Source organism: Arvicola amphibius, chromosome 15 (genome assembly GCF_903992535.2).
Source record: "Arvicola amphibius chromosome 15, mArvAmp1.2, whole genome shotgun sequence".
Classification (NCBI taxonomy): domain Eukaryota; kingdom Metazoa; phylum Chordata; class Mammalia; order Rodentia; family Cricetidae; genus Arvicola; species Arvicola amphibius.
Window position 1 is genome coordinate 33,219,717 of NC_052061.1, and position 19,140 is coordinate 33,238,856.

Sequence of the window (19,140 nt, forward strand, 5' to 3'; positions counted from 1 at the left end):
GGACGCGAATAAAGGATGGAACCAATCCTAAAGCTGTGGTTATTTTGCATGTGGCTATCGATGGGTTGCTGGGTTCCCCGAAGGGTAGAGGGCGTCGTTATGCCGGAACTACACACACTATAACCTCGGGGTCTAGACTACTCCAATTTCTGAGCCAGTAGACGGGCGATTTTTAAGGCACCAGGCTTCTGTGGGGATAGCGGGAGGTCACACGCCAGCCCCAGAGACTCTAGCGCGACAAATGCAGGGAAAGCGGGCGTAGGTCAGCTTATGGGATGTAAAGTCTAGCTAACACTGGTTTCAAAACCTCTGGACCTTCGTTTCCGTCTGGTAGGAGGCAGCCTCGGCAGCGTAAGAAACAGCACACATGATCACCTTTACCTGGTTGGCCCCTACAGAGCCAGACAGAAGCGCCTAACTCGGGAAAACTAAATTGAGGGCCCCTGCTCGAATCCTGCGGGTTTTAGCACCATCACGCGGTAGACTTCCAGCATCGTCGTTGCTTTACGTCCAAGGCCCAGCCTTGCCTTAGTGCGCAGGCGCTCTGAGGACGGCGAGCCGCTCACCCCTGAGCTACGCTTGCGCGCCAGGCTACCCGGAAGCTGGATGTATTTAAGAGTCCGCCAGCTGTGGTCACGTGAGACGCTTTGCGTCACCTGACGCACTTGACAGCCCTCTGCGGGCGCCGAGTCAGCTGATCTCGGAGTCTAGTTGCGTGCGGGTTGATCAGGGCTCTCTGCTCCTGACGCCCCCGCCGTCCCCGCCATCCCCGCCGCAGCCATGTCGTTCTTCCCGGAGCTTTATTTCAACGTGGACAATGGCTACTTGGAGGGATTAGTGCGCGGCCTGAAGGCCGGGGTGCTCAGCCAGGCGGACTACCTCAACCTGGTGCAGTGCGAGACTCTCGAGGGTGAGCCGGGTTTGGGCTGACTTAGGGGCCTTGAAAAGCCGGAATGGAGGCCGCCCTGAGCCGGGAAGCCGGTAACAGAGGGTCTTGAAGGGCCTGCGAGGCCTCTGGGAATCCGCGAGCGGATGGCGGGCATGTCAGAAGGGAGTCTACCTGTAGTTGCGACTCGGCGCGGGGGCCCAGACATAAACAAGACTTTAAAAACCGCAGTGGTTTGCCTCTGCTTGGGTTACCTCTAACTTCGTTGACCTAGCCCTGTAATTTAGAAGGACGAGTCCCTGAGGATTGACTAGCCGGCAGGGAGTGTCCGCCTTCAAGCCTCGTTATTCACTCTGGCCCAACCCGAGGCCTATCGGGTGGCAGTGCATGGGGAAGTTAGGTGGAAAAGCCTCTCCCCTCCCCCAAGGTCTTTGGAATCATTGTGTTTTGGTGTTGGTCTGAGGGTTGAGCCTTCCTGGGGAATTGCTAAGCCAGTTTGGTGGGAGGTTCCTCCCAACTTGGAATCGCTGGCCGTCCAGTGCCTTCCAGACGGAATGTTTGGGAAAGCAAGGGTAGCCCTGTAAATCTGAAGTTCGTGCACAAGTGTCTGGCCCTGACTCCCACCCCACCCCACCCCATCCCACCCCCAGCGAGAGGCCATGCCTGTTGAGACAACAGTTTCTTACACAAGAGTGACAGAAACTCAATTCTCCTTTCATAACACTGGATCTAGAGCAGCGGTTCTCAACAGGTGCGTTGCGACCCTCCCTCCCCCCGGGATAGGTCACAGGTTGCCTAAGACCATTGGGAAACACAAATATTTACGTCATGATTCATTACAGTAGCAAAATTACTGTTCTGAAGTAGCAACGAAAATAATTTTATAGTTGGGGGTCACCACAACATTTGTCACTGTATTATATGGTCATATGGTCGCAGGTATTAGGAAGATAGCGAGCCAGTACTCTAAAGGAAGATGACATTCAGGCCCATCTGTAGCAAATGTCCTACGTTAGAGCTGTCCCTAATTCCAGACCCTCCAACCTGGTGGTAGTGAAGGGTGGGGATGTGACTTCCTGCCTCTTCGTCCTAAATGATTCCTTTGAAGAAAAATACTTCTAGCTGGAGGAGGAGGCTTGGTGTTTCACCCTGTTTAGAACCTTTTGGTCAAATACTTCTGGAGTTAAATTGAACTCATCCAAATACTGTTTACCTTGAAAACTAGACCTGTCAAGTGAAAAATAGTGTCACAATAATAGGACACTTACTGACGTTAGAGTCATCAGTGCGTGTTATGGTTTTCATGTTAACCTGCAAGGAGGGTTGTTCACCTTCATTATCTGAGTGAAATGGGGAGGAGAGGATACGTCAAGATGCTGGGTTGTGGGAACCAGCCATGACCCTAGTTTGACTCCACTGTTAGAAGAGGAGAAATAGAGAGGCTGCCTGGGGCATGGCCTAATGCCTACTTGGCACTTAACATAAGTTCTATGAATTGACTAGAACTGGAGGAAGATTCTTTGTTTTCCCTGTTACAAAGATGTTTAACTTTTTCTTTGAGGAAGATCCTTGTTTGGGTAAATGCAAAGGTGAACATTATTTCTCTGTTTTGGCTTCTCTTCTGTCTTTCCTTACTCCAACTGCTGCCTGCTCCCCTGTGGAGTTTCTGGGAACCTGTGTTCCTGTCTTTCCAGCAGATACCCATCATCAATAATAAACATATTAGGGCATTCTTTGTGCCGAACTGTTTAGCAATGGTCCTCTTGTGTAACATAATCCAAACTTTCAGGGTGGCATTTAGGGACCCTTGCTCTTTCACACATACCCTTCTCCTTTTTTTTTTTTTTTTTTTTTTTTGGCTACTACCGCCTGGTTTACCCTTCTCCTTTACACACAGTATACACAGAGGTGATCGGACTTCAGAGTCAACCTGCCAAGTGCTGAATTCCTGTAGACAAATGGTTTAACATCTCTGGACATACAACTCTTCATCTGGCATTTAAGCAGCATCTATCTCATAAAGGCTGTGAGATGGATGATCACAGTGCTACTTTGTGTAAAACACAGCCCAGCACCAACAACCCAGTAAGGGCTAAAGACAAAGTCCGAATTCAGGAAATGTTAGTTTATATTGTCTGTTACTTACCTTGCTGTTCTCTCTGCTTTCTTCTTCCCCACAAGCACTGCCCCACTACCACCTTCTTTTTTCCAGTATTATGATTTGAGTCCTGTAGATACTTGGAAAGTAGTTTAACCACCGAACTGTAGTCCCTAGCCCTCTTTTTGTTGTTGTTGTTTTGTTTTCGACACAGGCTGTCCAGGAACTTTACTCTCTAGAACAGGCTGGCTTCAGACTCAGAGATCCGCCTGCCTCTGCCTCCTGAGTACTGGGATTAAAGACGTGCGCAGCCACCACTGCCCGGCTTTCAGCCATCTTTTTTACTTTTATTTTGAGGCAGTCTCTCTAACTTACACTGGCTGGTTTGTACTCTGTAGCCTAGGCTGGCTTTGATATTGTGATCCTCCCCTCCCTTTTAGCCTCCTAAATAGCTGTAATTGTTTTTATGTTTTTGTGGGTTTTTATTTTTTGTTTCTTCGAGACAGGGTTTCTCTGTGGCTTTGGAGCCTGTCCTGGAACTCGCTCTATAGACCAGGCTGGCTTCAAACTTACAGAGATCCACCTGTCGTCTCTGCTTCCCCCCAAGTGCGTGCTGGGATTAAAGGTGGGTGCCACCACCATCTGGCATGTGTTTATTTTTTAAAGTTATGTATGTGTATACATGTGGATGTGAGTTTGGGTACCTCCCGTTGGAGGCCACAGAAGGAGCTGCGTTATAGGGGACTGTGAACCATGCTGGGAATTGAATGGAAGAGCAGCCAGTGCTCTTAATTGCTGCACCATGTCTTCAGCCCCTTATTAGTTAGTTAGTTAGTTTGTTTTCTGGGACAGGGTCTCACTCTGTAGCCCAGGCTGACTTAGAATTTACCATATAGCATAGGCTTGACAGGAATTAGCAGTAATCCTCGCAAGTGCTGGGTTTACAGATGTGAGGTTCCATAGGTGGCTGCCAACCTCATCACTGAAACTCTGGCCATGGTTGACCAGAATGTCATCCCCTCCATTCAGGCATTACTCTGGTGGTATTTGTCAAGGATACTTTTTTTTTTCCCAAGTCATTCTATCTTTAATAACCTGGCATTAATTCAAAGCATGAAAAACAAAGTTAAGACTGTTCCTTTTACGGGAGATGCCCATTACGATAGACTCAATCACGTGGTGAGATAGGAGTCCAAACAGTACGGGAAGGCGTCCCTGCTCATGGATTAATGCATTTGGTTACTGATAATCCGCCTGGGGGTGGGCAGCAGATGAAATTAACGAACTCTCAGAGAACAGGACGCGGTTGTGCTGGGTCATGAGCACCTTGAAGCGTTTCTTGATGGTGATTTGGTGTCTTGAGTATTTGTCGTGTCGGGAAAAGCGAGCAGGATGGGCAGAGCAAGTCTGTTGTCCCATCGGGTCAAATTTCTTTAACGTATAGATGTGATCTCCCTGTTCGTTGAGATAATACTGGAGAAACATGACTGCACTTCAGCAGGAAGATGCCAACCTGTCTGCAGTCAGTCGCCTTTGCCAGGAGTGTGGCTCCTCATCAAGGATACTTTTCCAGAAATTTCTTGACTTAGGTTTGGTATCCCAGGGACTTTGTATGTTGGAGATGCACAGGACTTTTAAGGGCAGAACATAATCAGAAGCAAAGAAGAGGGCCAGTGAGCTAGTTCAGCATGTAAAGGCACTTGCTGCCAAGCCAGATGACTGAGTTCAATCCCTAAGACCAGCTCCAACAGTTGTCTTCTGACCTCTACAGAGTGGTACTTTTTTTTTTTGTTTTGAGACAGGGTTTCTTTGTGTAACCCTGGCTATTCTAGAGCTCATTATGTAGATCAGGCTGGCCTCTTAACTCAAAGATCTCTCTGCCTCTTCCTCTGAAGTACTGGGATTAAAGGTTTGCGCTACCACACCCGGCTCCCCAATAAGAGCTTTAGGCATGATCTAGCGTGATATAGATTTTAAAGAGAATGTTTCAGGTGTTGGGCAGTTTCCAGAAGGCAGAGGCAGGACTAAGGGTGTTTGTTTGCTTTGCAAGACAGGTGCAATGGTGTGGTTCTGTAATCCCACACTCAAGAAGGTTAGAGAATCATGAGTTCAAGACAGGCTTGAGATCCTGACTCAAACAGAACAGAACAGGAAATATATGACAAGTATTGTACCCACTCCAGCAGGGTATCTGCTCCATTGACTTCCCCCTCTGATAGAACTGTCTCTTTAAGATGCCCAATGCCCATTTATTCCATATTGTACGTTGTATCTCTCTCTTCAAGAGTATGAAAAAGAACCATCCCTTCTGGGTGGAGGTACACACCTTTAATCCCAGAATCCAGAAGGTAGAGGAAGGCAGGCAAAGCTCAGTATTCAAGGCCAGCCTGGTCTACAGAGTGAGTTCTAAGACAGCCAGGGCTACACAGAGAAACCCTGTCTCAAAAACAAAAAAACCCCCACAAAACAAAAAAGCAAAATGGTGATTATATTACATTGTATTCTTTTTATCAAGCAGGTTTGAGGACCTGTGTTCGGTTCTGTGGAACCCACATAAAGCCAGGCATGTTAGTGTATGTCTGTAATCTCAATGCTCCTATGGGGAGATGGGAGGCAGAGACAAGAGAATCTCCAGGAGTTTGCAGGCTGCCTAGCCTGTTGAACTTAGTAACAAGCAATAAGACTCTCTGACTCAAAACCAGTGGAACGTGAGGGCTGACACAAGGTTGTCCACTGACTCCTGTGGGCATGCTATAGCAAGTGTGTAACTGTACACACACACACACACACATCTGAGAATGTATGTGAGGAAGGAATTTCAGCTCATGGCTTTAGAAGCTTCAGTACATGTTCAGCAGGCTGCACAGTCTCTAGACTGCGGTGAGGATGGGGATTAAGGACAGGGAGAACTAGTGCTGCTTACCTTATGGTGGTCAGGAAGCAAAGGGTGTCAAAGGAAGAGGCCCATGGCCAAGTACAGCTTTCAAAGCTCTGTCCTCATTGACTTATTTCTTTCCGTTAGTCCCTACTTCCTAACACCTCCGAAGTAGCTCTACTAGCTAGAGATCAGCTCATCAATACATGAGCCTGGGAGGGGACATTTCATATTCACACAGTAACTGATGCTCTGCTTCTCTTTTCTTCCGCAGTTGCTTGCATGAATGGTTTTATGTCTGAGATTGATCGATGTGTCTGTCTGTCTGTCTGTCTGTCTGTCTGTCTATCTATCTATCTATCTATCTATATCTATTTTTGAGACAGGATCTCTCTGCGTAGCCCTGGCTTTCCTGGAACTCTCTTTGTAGGCTGGCCTCAAACTCACAGAGATTTGTTTGCCTTTTCCTCCTGAGTGCTGGAATTAAAGACATGCACAACTATACCCAGCAGTGGGAGCTTTTAATGATCAGTTATTTGGTTACTTTGAAATACAGTCTATATAGGAGATACTAGGATTATTGAGTCCCACATTCACTAGCTTTTAAAATAATGAATTCTTGGCCTGGGGATGTAACTAAATTGATATTGTTTGCCATCATGTACAAGACCCTGCTTTGAGTCCCAAGACCACAAAAACATATTATGGCATATATCTGTAATCCCAGTCCTCCAGAGGTGAAGTCAGAAAAATCAGAAGTTCTAGATCACCCTTGGTTACATAGTGAGTTCAAGTCCAGCCTAGGATCCATGAGACCCTTTCTCAGAAATGAATGGATGGATGGATGAAATGAGTCCTTAAACATTATTCAAAGATGACAAATGAGGTTTGTTTATCATAACACTAATGAAAGCCTCAAAATACAGCTCAGCTGGTAAAAGTGCATGCCACATGTACTGGTACTGGCTAGCTTTGTTGCTTATTTGTTTGTTTATTTATTTGGTTTTTCAAGACAAGTTTTTACTGTAGCTTTGGAGCCTGTCCTGGAACTTGCTCTGTAGACCAGGCTGACCTCGAACTCACAGAGATCCATCTGCCTGTCTCTGCCTCCCAAGTGCTAGGATTAAAGGCATGCGCCACCACATTGCCCAGATGTACTGACTACTTTTTTTTGTGGTTTTTTTAGTTTTTCGAGACAGGGTTTCTCTGTAGCTTTGGAGCCTGTCCTGGAACTAGTTCTTGTAGATCAGTCTGGCCTCGAACTCACAGAGATCCGCCTGCCTCTGCCTCCCGAGTGCTGGGATTAAAGGCATGCACCACCACTGCCTGGCTTTTTATGTCAGCAAGCTAGAGTCATCAGAGAGGAGGAAGCCTCAGTTAAGAAAATGACTTTAGGCCGGGCGGTGGTGGCGCACGCCTTTAATCCCAGCACTCGGGAGGCAGAGGCAGGCGGATCTCTGAGTTCGAGGCCAGCCTGGTCTACAAGAGCTAACTCCAGGACAGGCTCTAGAAACTACATGGAAACCCTGTCTCGAAAAACCAAAAAAAAAAAGAAAAAAGAAAATGACTTTATATTGCAGGCAACAAGCTTGTTGTAGAGCATTTTCTTAATTAGTGATTGATGTGGGAGGACCCATTCCATTGAGGGTGGAGCCACCCCTGGGCTGGTGGTCCCAGATTCTATAAGAAAGCAGACCAGAGGGAGCAAGTTAGTAATCAGAACCCCTCTATGGCTTCTCTGTCAGCTCCTGCCTCCAGGTTCCTGCTCTGCTTGAATTCCTGTCCTGACTTCCTTTGATGATAAATAGTTATGTGGATGTGTAAGCCAGATCAACCCTTTTCTCCACAAGTTACTCTGGTCATGGTGTTTTATCACAGCAATAGGAACCCTAAGACACCACACAAGCATGAGTACCTGAGTTCAGCTCCCCAGCATCCATATAAAAACGAGATTCCCAGTGAACCTTTGTAACCCCAGTGCATGGAGGAGACAAGTAGACCCCGATGCTTGCTGGTCAACCAGTCTAGCCAATTGGCGAGCTCCAAGTTTAGTAAGAGTCTCCAAAAATAAGATGGAAAGTGGCTAAGGAAGACACCTGGCATTGACCTCTGGTTTCTACACCATATGCATACATGTAGATAGACACATGAACACATATACACATGCATAATAAAACTAATGAATCTTATTTCTTAAACTTATATCAGTTAACCTATTGATGTTAAAATTGTCTCTTGGTTAGTAGGAGTTTATTAGGCTTGGTTGCCAAGTTGTGTGTGTGTTGGGAGGAATATATTGCATATGTGAGTGCATTTTTGTGCTCACCTGTGCATGCACGTGTAGAAACAGGACAACATCTTCCTCTTGCTCACCTGTGCATGCACGTGTAGAAACAGGACAACTTCTTCCTCTATCATCTCTAATTTTTTTTTGAGACAGGATTTTTCCCCAAACCTGGGACTTGCCATTTTATCTATTATACTGGTTAGGTAGAGAGCACCGGAGATTCACTTATTTTTGCGCTTTCCCCCAGCACTGGGGTTACATGTGTGTACTATTATGCCTTGCTCTTATGTGAGTGCTGGGCTCTGAACTCAATTCTTATGCTTGCATAGTAAACATTTTATTCAGTGAACCATATCCCCAGCCTCCTAGGAATTTTTTTTTAACCCCTCAAGACTTTTTGGAGATAGGGTCTTGAAGTACAACCCAGGCGAGCCTCAACTTGTAGTCCTCTTTACATTTCCTGAGTGCTGGAGTTACAGGTGTGTGCCATCACCCTGGGCTTTCTGTATGCCTTATGCACTTACCACCTGAGATGTCAGTATTTTAATCACATGAACATTTCTTGACCTAAAAGTATAGTCACTGTTTCTTTCAAGAGATATGGTTTTGTTTATTGGAAAATAATATTTAGAGATGACAACCTGAATCCTAGGGGTTCTCATCACTACTAGGCCAGTCATAGGTTTTTCTCTGGTAATTTAGTGTTCTTGTCCCTCAGAAACTTGGAAAACACAGAAAAGCAAATGGCTTTCTGGATAATGCTGTACACCCAGCTAATGACGACCTGAATGCAAGTTTTCTAATCCAGAATGGGGGCTTTACATGGCCTTTGGGCCAGTTAGGACATTTCCTCCCTCTTGTCTCATATGAACAGGTGAGAAGAATAGCCCTATAGTTTTCTCATCTTTCACATGGACTAAATGGTCCTGAGGATAGTTTTTCACAGCCAGTGAGTTAGCTACTTGGTGCTATGGTTGAAGCCCTCATATAAGATGTTGTACTGGCTGGGTTTGGGTGTCAACTTGACACAGGCTAGAATCATCAGAGAGGAAGGAGCCTTAGTTGAGGAAATGCCTCCATGGGATCCAGCTATAATGCATTTTCTCAATTAGTGATCACTGGGGGAGGGCCCAGTGCCCTGTGGGTGGTGCCATCCCAGGGCTTATGGTCTTGGGTTCTATAAGAAAGCAAGCCATGGGAAGCAAGCCAGTAAACTGCACCTCACCAAGGCCTCTACATCAGTTCCTGCCGTGCTTGAGTTCCTGTCCTGATTTTGGTCATCCTTCAGTGATGAACAGTGAGATGGAAGTGTAAGCCAAATAAATCCTTTCCTCCCCAACCTGCTTTTTGGTTATGATGTTTCATTGCAGCAATAGAAATCCTAAGACAGCTGTGCTGCTTATTTTTCAGAATACTTGTTTTCTAGTGTTTGTGTGTGTATGAGATAGGTGCTTTTATGTGGATGTGTGTGTGTGTGTGTGTGTGTATGCATGTGGGGTACTCATTCACATGTATATGCTTGCATGTAGAAGTGTCTTTGTGTGTTTTTTGAGATTGGGTTTCTCTATGTAGTACTGGCTATCCTGGAATTTTCTCTTTAGATCAGGCTGGCCTAGAACTCAAGGAGATCCACCTGTTTCTGCCTCCAAGTATCAGGATGAATTCATGTGCCACCAGAACTGGCTCAGGTGTCTTTCTTGATTGCTCTCCACCTTAGTTTTTGAGACAGGGTTTCTCACTGACCCTGGTACTCATCACTATATCTAGGCTGGATGGTTAATGAGCTCTGTCTACTCCCACCATCCAAGTACTAGGGTTGCAGACTCTGACACCATGCTCAGATTTTTTTTAATGGTGGGTGCTGGCAACCTAAACTCAGATCCCCATGCTTGCACCACAGGCACTTTACCAACTGGGCTATCCCCACAGCCCCTCAAAAGTACGTAGATTCCTCTTTGCTCTGGTGTAATTTCTCTTCACATTTCCTTCTGTGGTCTCACATTATTTCATAAGAGATAGTCTGATGTGAAGAAACACTGGAAATCCTGGCTGGGTTTGGCTAGTTCAGCAATTTTATGAAACTGAGTTTACAGATGTTGATGTTGTCCTTCATTAGTTACATGTCAACTGGCGTTGATTAATTGTGGAATGACCAGGAATATGGATGAAAAGTTAAACAGAAATCAACTCTTGAAAGATGCAAAAGCCAGAGGACCTTGAGTTTAGTGTATGGGAAAGTAAAACTACTGAACTTGACTTTTAAAGGTAACTGTCATTGGAAGTAGGCTGGTGATAAAGACTACTATAGAGGAGAAAGAACTGTAGGTGGTGGTGGTGGTGGTGGTGGTGGTGCTGCTGCTGCTGCTGCTGCTGCTGCTTCCTCCTGCTTCCTCCTCCTCCTCTTCCTCTTCCTCCTCCTCCTCCTCCTCTTCCTCTTCCTCCTCCTCCTCCTCTTCTTCTTCTGTATATGAGTGTTTTGCTTGACTGTATGTCTGCACACCATGTGCATACCTGGTGCCCTTAGAGGTCAGAAGAGGATGATGGATCTTCTAACAGTGGTTGTGTGAGCTGCCATGTGAGTGCTGGGAATTGAACTCAGTTCTTCTTAAAGAGTAGTAAGCGCTCTTAACTGCTGAACTCATTTTCCAGCCCCAATCTGTAGGTTCTTATAGCCATCCAACCAGAGGTGATGACAATTTGCTCAGACATTGACTGGGAATTTTAGGAAGAGATAAGATGAGACTGAGCTAGAAAGAATGAGGGAGGTAAAAAAGCTGAGTCTGTGGTAGTGCTCACCTGTAATCCCAGCACTTGGTGTTGGGAAAGCAGGGTTATCAGGGGTTCAAAGCCATTCCTCAGCTATGTAGCAATTTTGAGCCAGTTTAGACTATATGAGACTCTGTCTAAAAAAAAGAAAGAAAGAAAGAAGCAAGGAATTACGTTTGGTGTGGGTTACATGAGTGTGTAGATGACAGGATGAAATGATGTACGAGAAGGACAGGGTGGGGAGTGACATGAGTCGAGCATCCATGAGCCAGCCAGTGTGTAAGATGTGATCTTGAAAGACAGCTTTGGGGACTGCAGTAGAGTTGTAACCAAAGTCCCCCAAAGAGAATCAGAATAGAGACCAGAGATTAGACCCTTCCTTCTCCAGAAAGTTCTTCAGTTAAGCAGAGTTGGGAGTGGGATGAAGAAGGAATACTGTTAAGTGACCAAAGGCCCTGCGAGATCGGTAACCCCAGAGAGGACCTTCAGGGTGATGAAAATGTTCTGGTTGTGATGAGCGAAAACTGAAAACTGGTACTTCACACTTTTTGTTTGTTTTTGGAGACAGGGTTTCTCTATGTAGCCCTGGTTGTCTTGGAACTCAATCTGTAGACCAGACTGACCTTGAACTCAAAAAAATCCAACTGCCTTCTTCCTCCTGAGTGCTGAGATTAAAGGTATGTGACACCATGCCTGGCTACCCTCGCCCCATTTTTCAAGACAGGGTTTCTCTGTGTAACAGTCCTGGTTGGCCTGGAACTCACTGGGATCTGCCTGCCTCTGCCTCCCGAGTGCTGGGATTAAAGGCGTGCACCACCACCGCCTGTTGGCATGTACTTTACACTTTAAATGGGCATGTTATATGGTAAATGAGTTAATATCAATAAAGCCAGTACCAAAAATAAATAAATAAATAAATAAATAAATAATTTAGTTAAGCAAGTGAGAACACCTGAGGAAGAATTAGTGACATTAGACTTATCAGAACAAAAATACATCATATCAGAGAAGCTTTACAACTAGGAGTAGAACACATGAAGTATGTGCAGGGCCTGTGTTTGGATTGATGTCCTGCTGGTGTGTGGAAGGCCATGGGTACCTCAGAAGTACATATGGTCAAGAGGAATGAAAGTTAAGATTTTTAGAAAGAGAAAGATGATTAGCTTTGACTAAAGTCAGTGTATGGGAAATGTCTTAGGAGTTGATGGCTGGGACTGGAGAGATGGCTCAGCGGTTAAGAGCATTGGCTGCTCTTCCAGAGGTCCTGAGTTCAATTTCCAGCACCCACATGGTGGCTTACAACCATCTATAGTGGGTTCTGATGCCCTCTTCTGGCATAGAGGTGTACATGCAGGTAGAGCACTCACATATATAAATAAATCTTTTTTTAAAAAAAGTTGCTGTCTGGGAACTAGAAAGATGGCTCAACAGTTAAGTGCACTTGTTGCTATTGTAGGGGACCAGGGTTCCCAGCACTCACATGGTGGCTTACAACCATCAGTAACTCTAGTTCCAGGGAATCCTGTGCCTTCTTCTGGCGTCTGAAGGCACCAGGGATGCAACTGGTGCACACATATACATGCAGACAAAGAACTCATACACATAAAATAAAAATAAATCTTTAAAAAAATTTGTAAAGAGTTGCTGGCCAATTTGATGGCTCCAACCCTAACTGCCTGTGTTCGACCTCAGAACTGACGTGGTGAAAGAAAAGAACTGACTCCCACTCCTTTCCTCTGATCTGCGTGCATGCTCATGTTTGCGCAGCCACAGTGAGTGTAAACATAAAGGCATGGGGCACAGACCTTTTATTTCAGCCTAGTGCTTGGGATACTGAGGTAGGAAGGAAGGCAATGAGTTCAAGGCCAACTTTGACTCATAAGCACACCTTGTCTCAAACAAAACCACAAACACAAAATAATTTCTTTTTGTTTTGTTTTTGTTTTGAGGCAAGATTTATCCTCGGCTATCCTGAAACTCTCTGTAGACCAAGTTGACCTTGAACTCAAAAAATAGCCTGCCTCTACCTCCCAAGTGCTAGGGTTAAAGGTATGGGCCCTGCTTTTACTGCAGTTTCTTTATTGCAATTTATTATGCGTGAAAATATTTATGTGTTTCATTTTGTTTGCCAAAGGAGACTAAACAGGGTTTCTGAAATGAGATGACTACAGCTTAGATAGCAAGATTAGCTGTCTCAGTCCTCAATGCATCAGAGTCATATGTGCTTCAAAAGAAGAGATGTCACCGTCCTAAGAATCTAGTGAACAACAAGAGAGGTGTTCAGGGGTCATTGGAGAAATGTCTACAGAAGGCAATAACCCAAGGATATTTTATACTCTGGAAGGAAGGGAATAAATGTGATTCAGTTAGAGACTGAGCCTCATAAATGCCTGAAGCTTTTCTCTCAGTATTTGAGGATCCGTGTTGTTCCAGTTACCTTGGGCAATGATTTCATTGTATGAAGAGACCTTGGTGCCCAAGGATCAAGGATCTGGTATGGATGAATCACTGATGACTGTGCCTGCTGCTTTGATTGCTTTCTTCTAACTTGCTGCTGCTTCTGCTCCTCTAGAGAATGAGATATCTAAACTGGGGATAGAGGCTAGGGAGAGACAGAAACTGCTGTGAGCCTTCTGGACCTTTATCTTTTTCTAGACGAAGCAGAGGGGAGTTATGGAGGAGGTCGGGATTGGTTGTAGGCTATAAACAGAAACCTGCTCTGGATTCTCAGAAGTCAGACTAGAGGATGGTGGCCTTGGGTGATAGCATGAACGAAGGGGGTGAAGGACTGGGTTAGAGATCCAAAAGGGGATGAAACCTGCTTTTGTTAGATATCAGGTAAAAGGTATTGGAAGTCAGACTTTTGACTTCAAGAAAGACTCAGATAAACCCTGAAGCTGTTTCTGAGGTGGGGGACCCCTGAGGATAAACCAGCTTGAGTGTGGATAGAATGGTAGAAGAGGAGGCATTGCCTCTTAGATGTGTAAGGAAGGAGTCCGGTAGGCATGTGGGGAAGTAGCACTCAATTAAGATACCAATCTGGAAATCATCAGTACACTGGCTGGAAGGAGATTGACATTCTTAGCTATTTCTAGGCTTGCAGCCAGGGCAGCCTGCCTTAGAAGCCCAATCCTGCTCATGAGTTCTTCCAGGTGACTAGAGAAAAGTCGTAACTGTGGGCTAAATGTGGGCAAGTGTGGCCTAACAAAGACATCTGGCATGGGGCCTAATTTAGCAACAAGGCAGAGTGAGAAATATGCTGGAATTTCCCTTTCCTCGATTGCTGATATCTCTCAGTGTGATTATGGGGTGTATGTTTGTTTCTTGTTTTGTTTCTTTCTTTTAGATTTTTTTTATTTTAAAGATTTGTTTTTATTTATTGTGTATACAGTATTCTGCCTGCATGTATGCCTATGGGCCAGAAGAGGGCACCAGAACTCAGTACAGATGGTTTTGAGCCATCATATATATGGTTGCTGGGATTTGAACTCAGGACCTCTGGAAGAGCAGTTAGTGCTCTTAACCTCTGAGCTATCTCTTCAACTCTGTTCCTTGTTTTTTGATACATACATATGGACATATATCTATATCTACACACACAGTTTTTGTTGTTGGTCTGCTTTGGATTTTGAGGTTGTCTGGTCTCAGTGTAGTGTAGGCTGGCCTGAATTTGCTATGTAGAATAAGATGACCTTGAACTTCTGATCCTCCTTTCTCCATCTTTCAGGTGCTTGGATTACAGATGTGCATCACCAGTCAGGCAAAATCGTCATCTTGTCAAAACACTGCCTGTATCTGTGCTGTATGACCCTTTAACCCCATTTTGTGATTGTGTCTTATAGATGAGCATAGGGTAGTAGCTAAGCCATGCAGTGCTCTTACAGTGGAACACTAGCCTTTTTTTTTTTTTTTTTTTTTTTTTTGAGACAGGGTTTCTTTGTGTAACAGTCTCGGCTGTCCTGGAACTTGCTCTGTAGACCAGTCTATCTTTGAATTCACTGAGATCCTCCTGCCTCTGCCTCACAAGTGCTGGGATTAAAGGCATGTGCCATCATTGCCCGGCTGCAGTAAGTGTTTTAAGTGCTGATTTAGAAATACATTGTTAGGGGGCTGGAGAGATGGCTCAGAGGTTAAGAGCACTGACTGCTCTTCCAGAGGTCCTGAGTTCAAATCCCAGCAGCCACATGGTAGCTCACAGCCATCTATAATGAGATCTGGTGCCCTCTTCTTCAAGCCCTTTTTCCTTACACCTGAAATCTTAGAATCTAGGTAATATTTTAGGGCCCAAGCCAGGCCTAGACTTCTTATTATTCCCAGGCTAGAGTCCCAGGGTCCCTGACCTAATACAGTTGCCCTGGGCAAGTTTTGTCTTGCCTGGCCATTTTTTTTCTTTCCTTTGCCTCTCCATCCCCATTCCTAATTTCCTGTTAGATTACATCTTGCACTAGTGTATACTTTCACCCAATTTTATCTGGGTGGCTGTTTATGGTCAAGCCAGTAAGAGTGTGCTTTGAAACACAAGCTGCTCCAGGAAGGCCCGTCAGAACTTGTTATGGCAAGTGATAATATACTTTCTCTTGGATTTACTCAACAATGTCTTGGGCCTGGCTTGTGAGATGGAAGCAGTGTCTAAATTCTTGTATGGGATTTTAAAGGCAGCCACTTAAAATAGGCAAATGTCAGTTATTGAGGACCCTGTAGTAGGCTTTCTGGGTGGCAGAAAGGGAAATGCCTCAACACCTTATTTGTTTATTTTTCCATTTTGTTTGTTTTCAAAACAAGGTCTCACTTTGTAGTCAGGGTTGGACTCAGTGGCAGTGATCCTCCTGACTCTTTCTTCTGAGTGCTGGGTTTACAGGCATGCACCACTATGTTCTGTTAATCACTTATTTTAAATGTTTTTGCATAAAATCATCTTAATGCAATAGTCTGCCTTCCCTGATTTCCTTATTTTGTGTTTATTTTCAGATAGTCTCATTATGTAGCTCAGACTTGAAATCAGCATCCTCCTGCTCCATCCTTTCAAGTACTAGAATTATAGGCATGTGTTATTGTACCAATCCCTACTTTCTTAGGTAATCATATGAAACATAGCAGTGTTTCTCTTGCGTAAAAGCAAGTAGGCATGAGGTAAACAGAACCACCATCCCTGAGGGCCCAGGTCTGCCTCTAGTAGTTTTGTCTCTGGTCTCCTAATCAGTTCTCCTGGTAAGTCATCTATGCCTGTTTAGGTTCAGGACTATGAAACCTCTCTGATCAGCTGGGCTTGGTGGTGCACTCTAATCTCAGCACTTGAGAGGCAGAGGTAGGCAGATCTCTGTGAATTTGAGAATAGTCTGATCTAAAGAGCAAGTTCCAGGACAGCCAGGGCCACACAGAGAAACCCTGTCTCAAAAAAGCCAAAACCAAACAAAGTAAATAAAAGACCTCTCTGATTACCAGAATTTCTCTTGTTCTTGGGGCCAGGCATTAGGTATTGGGCAGCTTTTGGCCAGCTATTTAATGCTGAGTGTATGTAAAGTGGAACAGAGATCACTCACTGGCAAATGGTTGCTTGTAGATTCAACAGTGCTACCGGGTGGTGGCGCACACCTTTAGTCCCGCCACTTGGGAGGCAGAGGCAGGAGGATCTCAGTGAATTTGAGGCCAGCCTGGTCTACAGATCAAGTTCCAGGACAACCATCACTATTACACAGAGAAACCCTGTCTTGAAAAACAACAAAATCCAACAGTGCAATGGTAAACAAAATGGATGCTCACTTTTTTTTTTTTGTGACTGGATGAGCGATAGACTCAATGGCACTAGCAGGGTCCTAGGATTTTGAATCTAGGGGAGAAGCTAAGACTACATGCTGAAGGGGTTACTGTGACACAGATCTTATTTCTGAGTAATAAGTATCAGTAGAGACAAAACAGTTCTGAGAGAGAAATAGAGATTTGGAAGGGTCTAGCTGAGCTAGAAAACAAGAATCCACGTGGAGGGCTGAGGTGACTAAGCTTCCCTCCACATCCTGTTAGCCTTGTCCCTCAGGAAACTATCTGTGCCAATGTAGACCAATTTCTCATGCCAGACTCATACTGTCCTGGTATGCATTCTAGCTTTTCCAGACACATGTCTACTTCTGAGTTAAATTTTCATTGTTTTTTTAATTGATTAAATTATTTATTTTATAAGTATTGATGTTTTGCCTGCATGTCTGTCTGTGCACAACCACATGTTTGCTTGGTTCTTCAGGAGGCTAGAAAAAGGCATGGCATCTCCTGAAACTGGAGTTGCAGGTGGTTGTGAACCCTGATGTAGGTGCTGGGAATCCAGCTCCTCTGGAAGAGCATCTAGATAGATCTCTTAACTGCTGAGCCATCTCTCAAGCCTCTATTTGTTTTTTTTTTTTTTTTTTAAAGTGTATGGATGTTTTGTCTGCATGTATGTATGTGCCCCGTGCGCACTTCTGGTCAGAAGAAGGTGTTGTATCTCCTGGAACTGGAGTTAGGGATGGTTATAGCCACTATGTGGGTGCTGGGAGGTGAACCTGGGTCCTTTGCAAGTGCAAGTGCTTTAAACTGCTCTCCAGCCCCTTAAATTCTCATTCTATATGACACATTTCTGCACCTCTCTGCAGATGTCAGCAGTCTCATACCTGCAGGGGCTTGATGGTTGGGGGAGATGGAGACCAAGCATCTGAGGCATGATGAAATTTGTAGGATGTGTTGAGAGGGAACTGGAGCTGGAGCACCCTCTTCTCGCCAAGAACCAATCCTCTCATGGTTGTCCACAGACCCATTCTCCCTTCTGCCACTAGAGGGTGCACTAGGATCACTCTGCCGCCGGGAGAAGCAGCACGGCTGGGCCTGTCCTCTGTTGTACACAGCACCTGCCCATGGCTGCTGTCTTTTAGGATTCTCTCCTAGGCTCTACTTCTGTCACTCAAGTCCCCAATTAGCCTCTTAGATGTAGGGTTCATGGTTCAGTGTCTCATATTTGTTTAATTCTTTCTGTTCTTTTCTCTCTGTGTCCCATCTTCCAAGGATAGGAAGAAGACCAGAGGACATTCTCTAATATTCTGTCCTGATGCCTGGTACAGGATGCTCTAACCTTGACTAATACACTACCATCATTTATTTGCATCTAGGCCATTCTGGCATCTCTGAGAGCTGTAACAGCAGCCACCACAGTGTGTTATCTTATGAGCTTTAAGATGTCTTCAGGGTTTCAAGTAGGAGCTTGAGGCTCCTCAGAGGTCAAGACCTTGCCTTTTAGGCTCTTAGAAATATACTGGTCACCAGCTTTCCACCCTTGCTGATTTCACCGAGAATTCATCCATAGTACAGACTCTCCTTAGTTTCCTTGGGACATACAGATGCATATGTGGAAGCAACTCTGAGAGAGAGAGAAGCATAGTACCAAATTCCAGGTCAACAATGTTGGCCCACTAATTCTGCCAAGAGTGGTGCCATTAACAGGTGACTGACAACTCTTCTTCCTTACCCTCTGTTCTCATTTGCGGGCCTTTCCATTGAGGTCACTGCTTCTGCCTCAGGCAGTATTCCAAGGTTGACTTTCTTCCCTTCCTCTCTTCCCTCCTCCTAAGAAACAGAAAAATGAAAGATCACTTTATTTCATAACCTGGGTGCCTTTTCTACCTATCCATACCCAGCATCCTGCAGATTTCCTGATGGACTGTGGAGGTATACTCAGGAGCTTGGACTGGACTGATCTGAGGACAGACATGTTCAGCAAGGGAAGGTTCTGGGAGGGAAAGCTCTGACTGATTGCTGGACCAGTTCTGGTCTAGCCAAGAGCACTTGCTTGTCCTTAGACTTTTGGGGAATGAAATCAGGCCTCGACCTCAGCCAAGACTTCATATTAGATTGGTTAAGAAACCCCTTTCTGAGGAGTCCTCTCTGTTATCTTGTTGTCTGAACTCAGTGTCTTTCCTGCATCTGCCACTAGTCTTGTCAAGGCTGCTTTGTTGGTGCCTAGGCCACCAGTCTAACCGGAGCCTCTGAGTGGCCTTCAGAGGTTGTGTTACAGGGTGTCAGAGTGACCTGGGCCTGACCAGACTAGAATATGGCAGAGCTAGACAGGTTTCTGGGGATAACTTCTCCAACCCTCTTATTTTATCTGGGAAATTAGGTCCTGGATAAAGCCAAGGATTTTACTCATGGTCTTCTAACATCTGCTTCGGCTCTTCAGGTCCAGTCACTCTAGATTCTCACTTTTCCCTTCA

General features: G+C 45.1%; 1 protein-coding gene across 1 annotated transcript in view; it reads left to right on the forward strand.

Moving 5' to 3' along the window:
• Nucleotides 1-640: 640 nt before the first annotated feature.
• Nucleotides 641-19,140, forward strand: part of Atp6v0d1 (ATPase H+ transporting V0 subunit d1) — a 44,678-nt gene continuing 26,178 nt past the window's right edge. Inside the window, exon 1 of the mRNA XM_038312421.1 lies at nucleotides 641-910. Within this exon, the coding sequence (XP_038168349.1) occupies nucleotides 781-910 (130 nt within the window). The 5' untranslated portion in view covers nucleotides 641-780. The remainder of the gene's footprint in view (nucleotides 911-19,140) is intronic.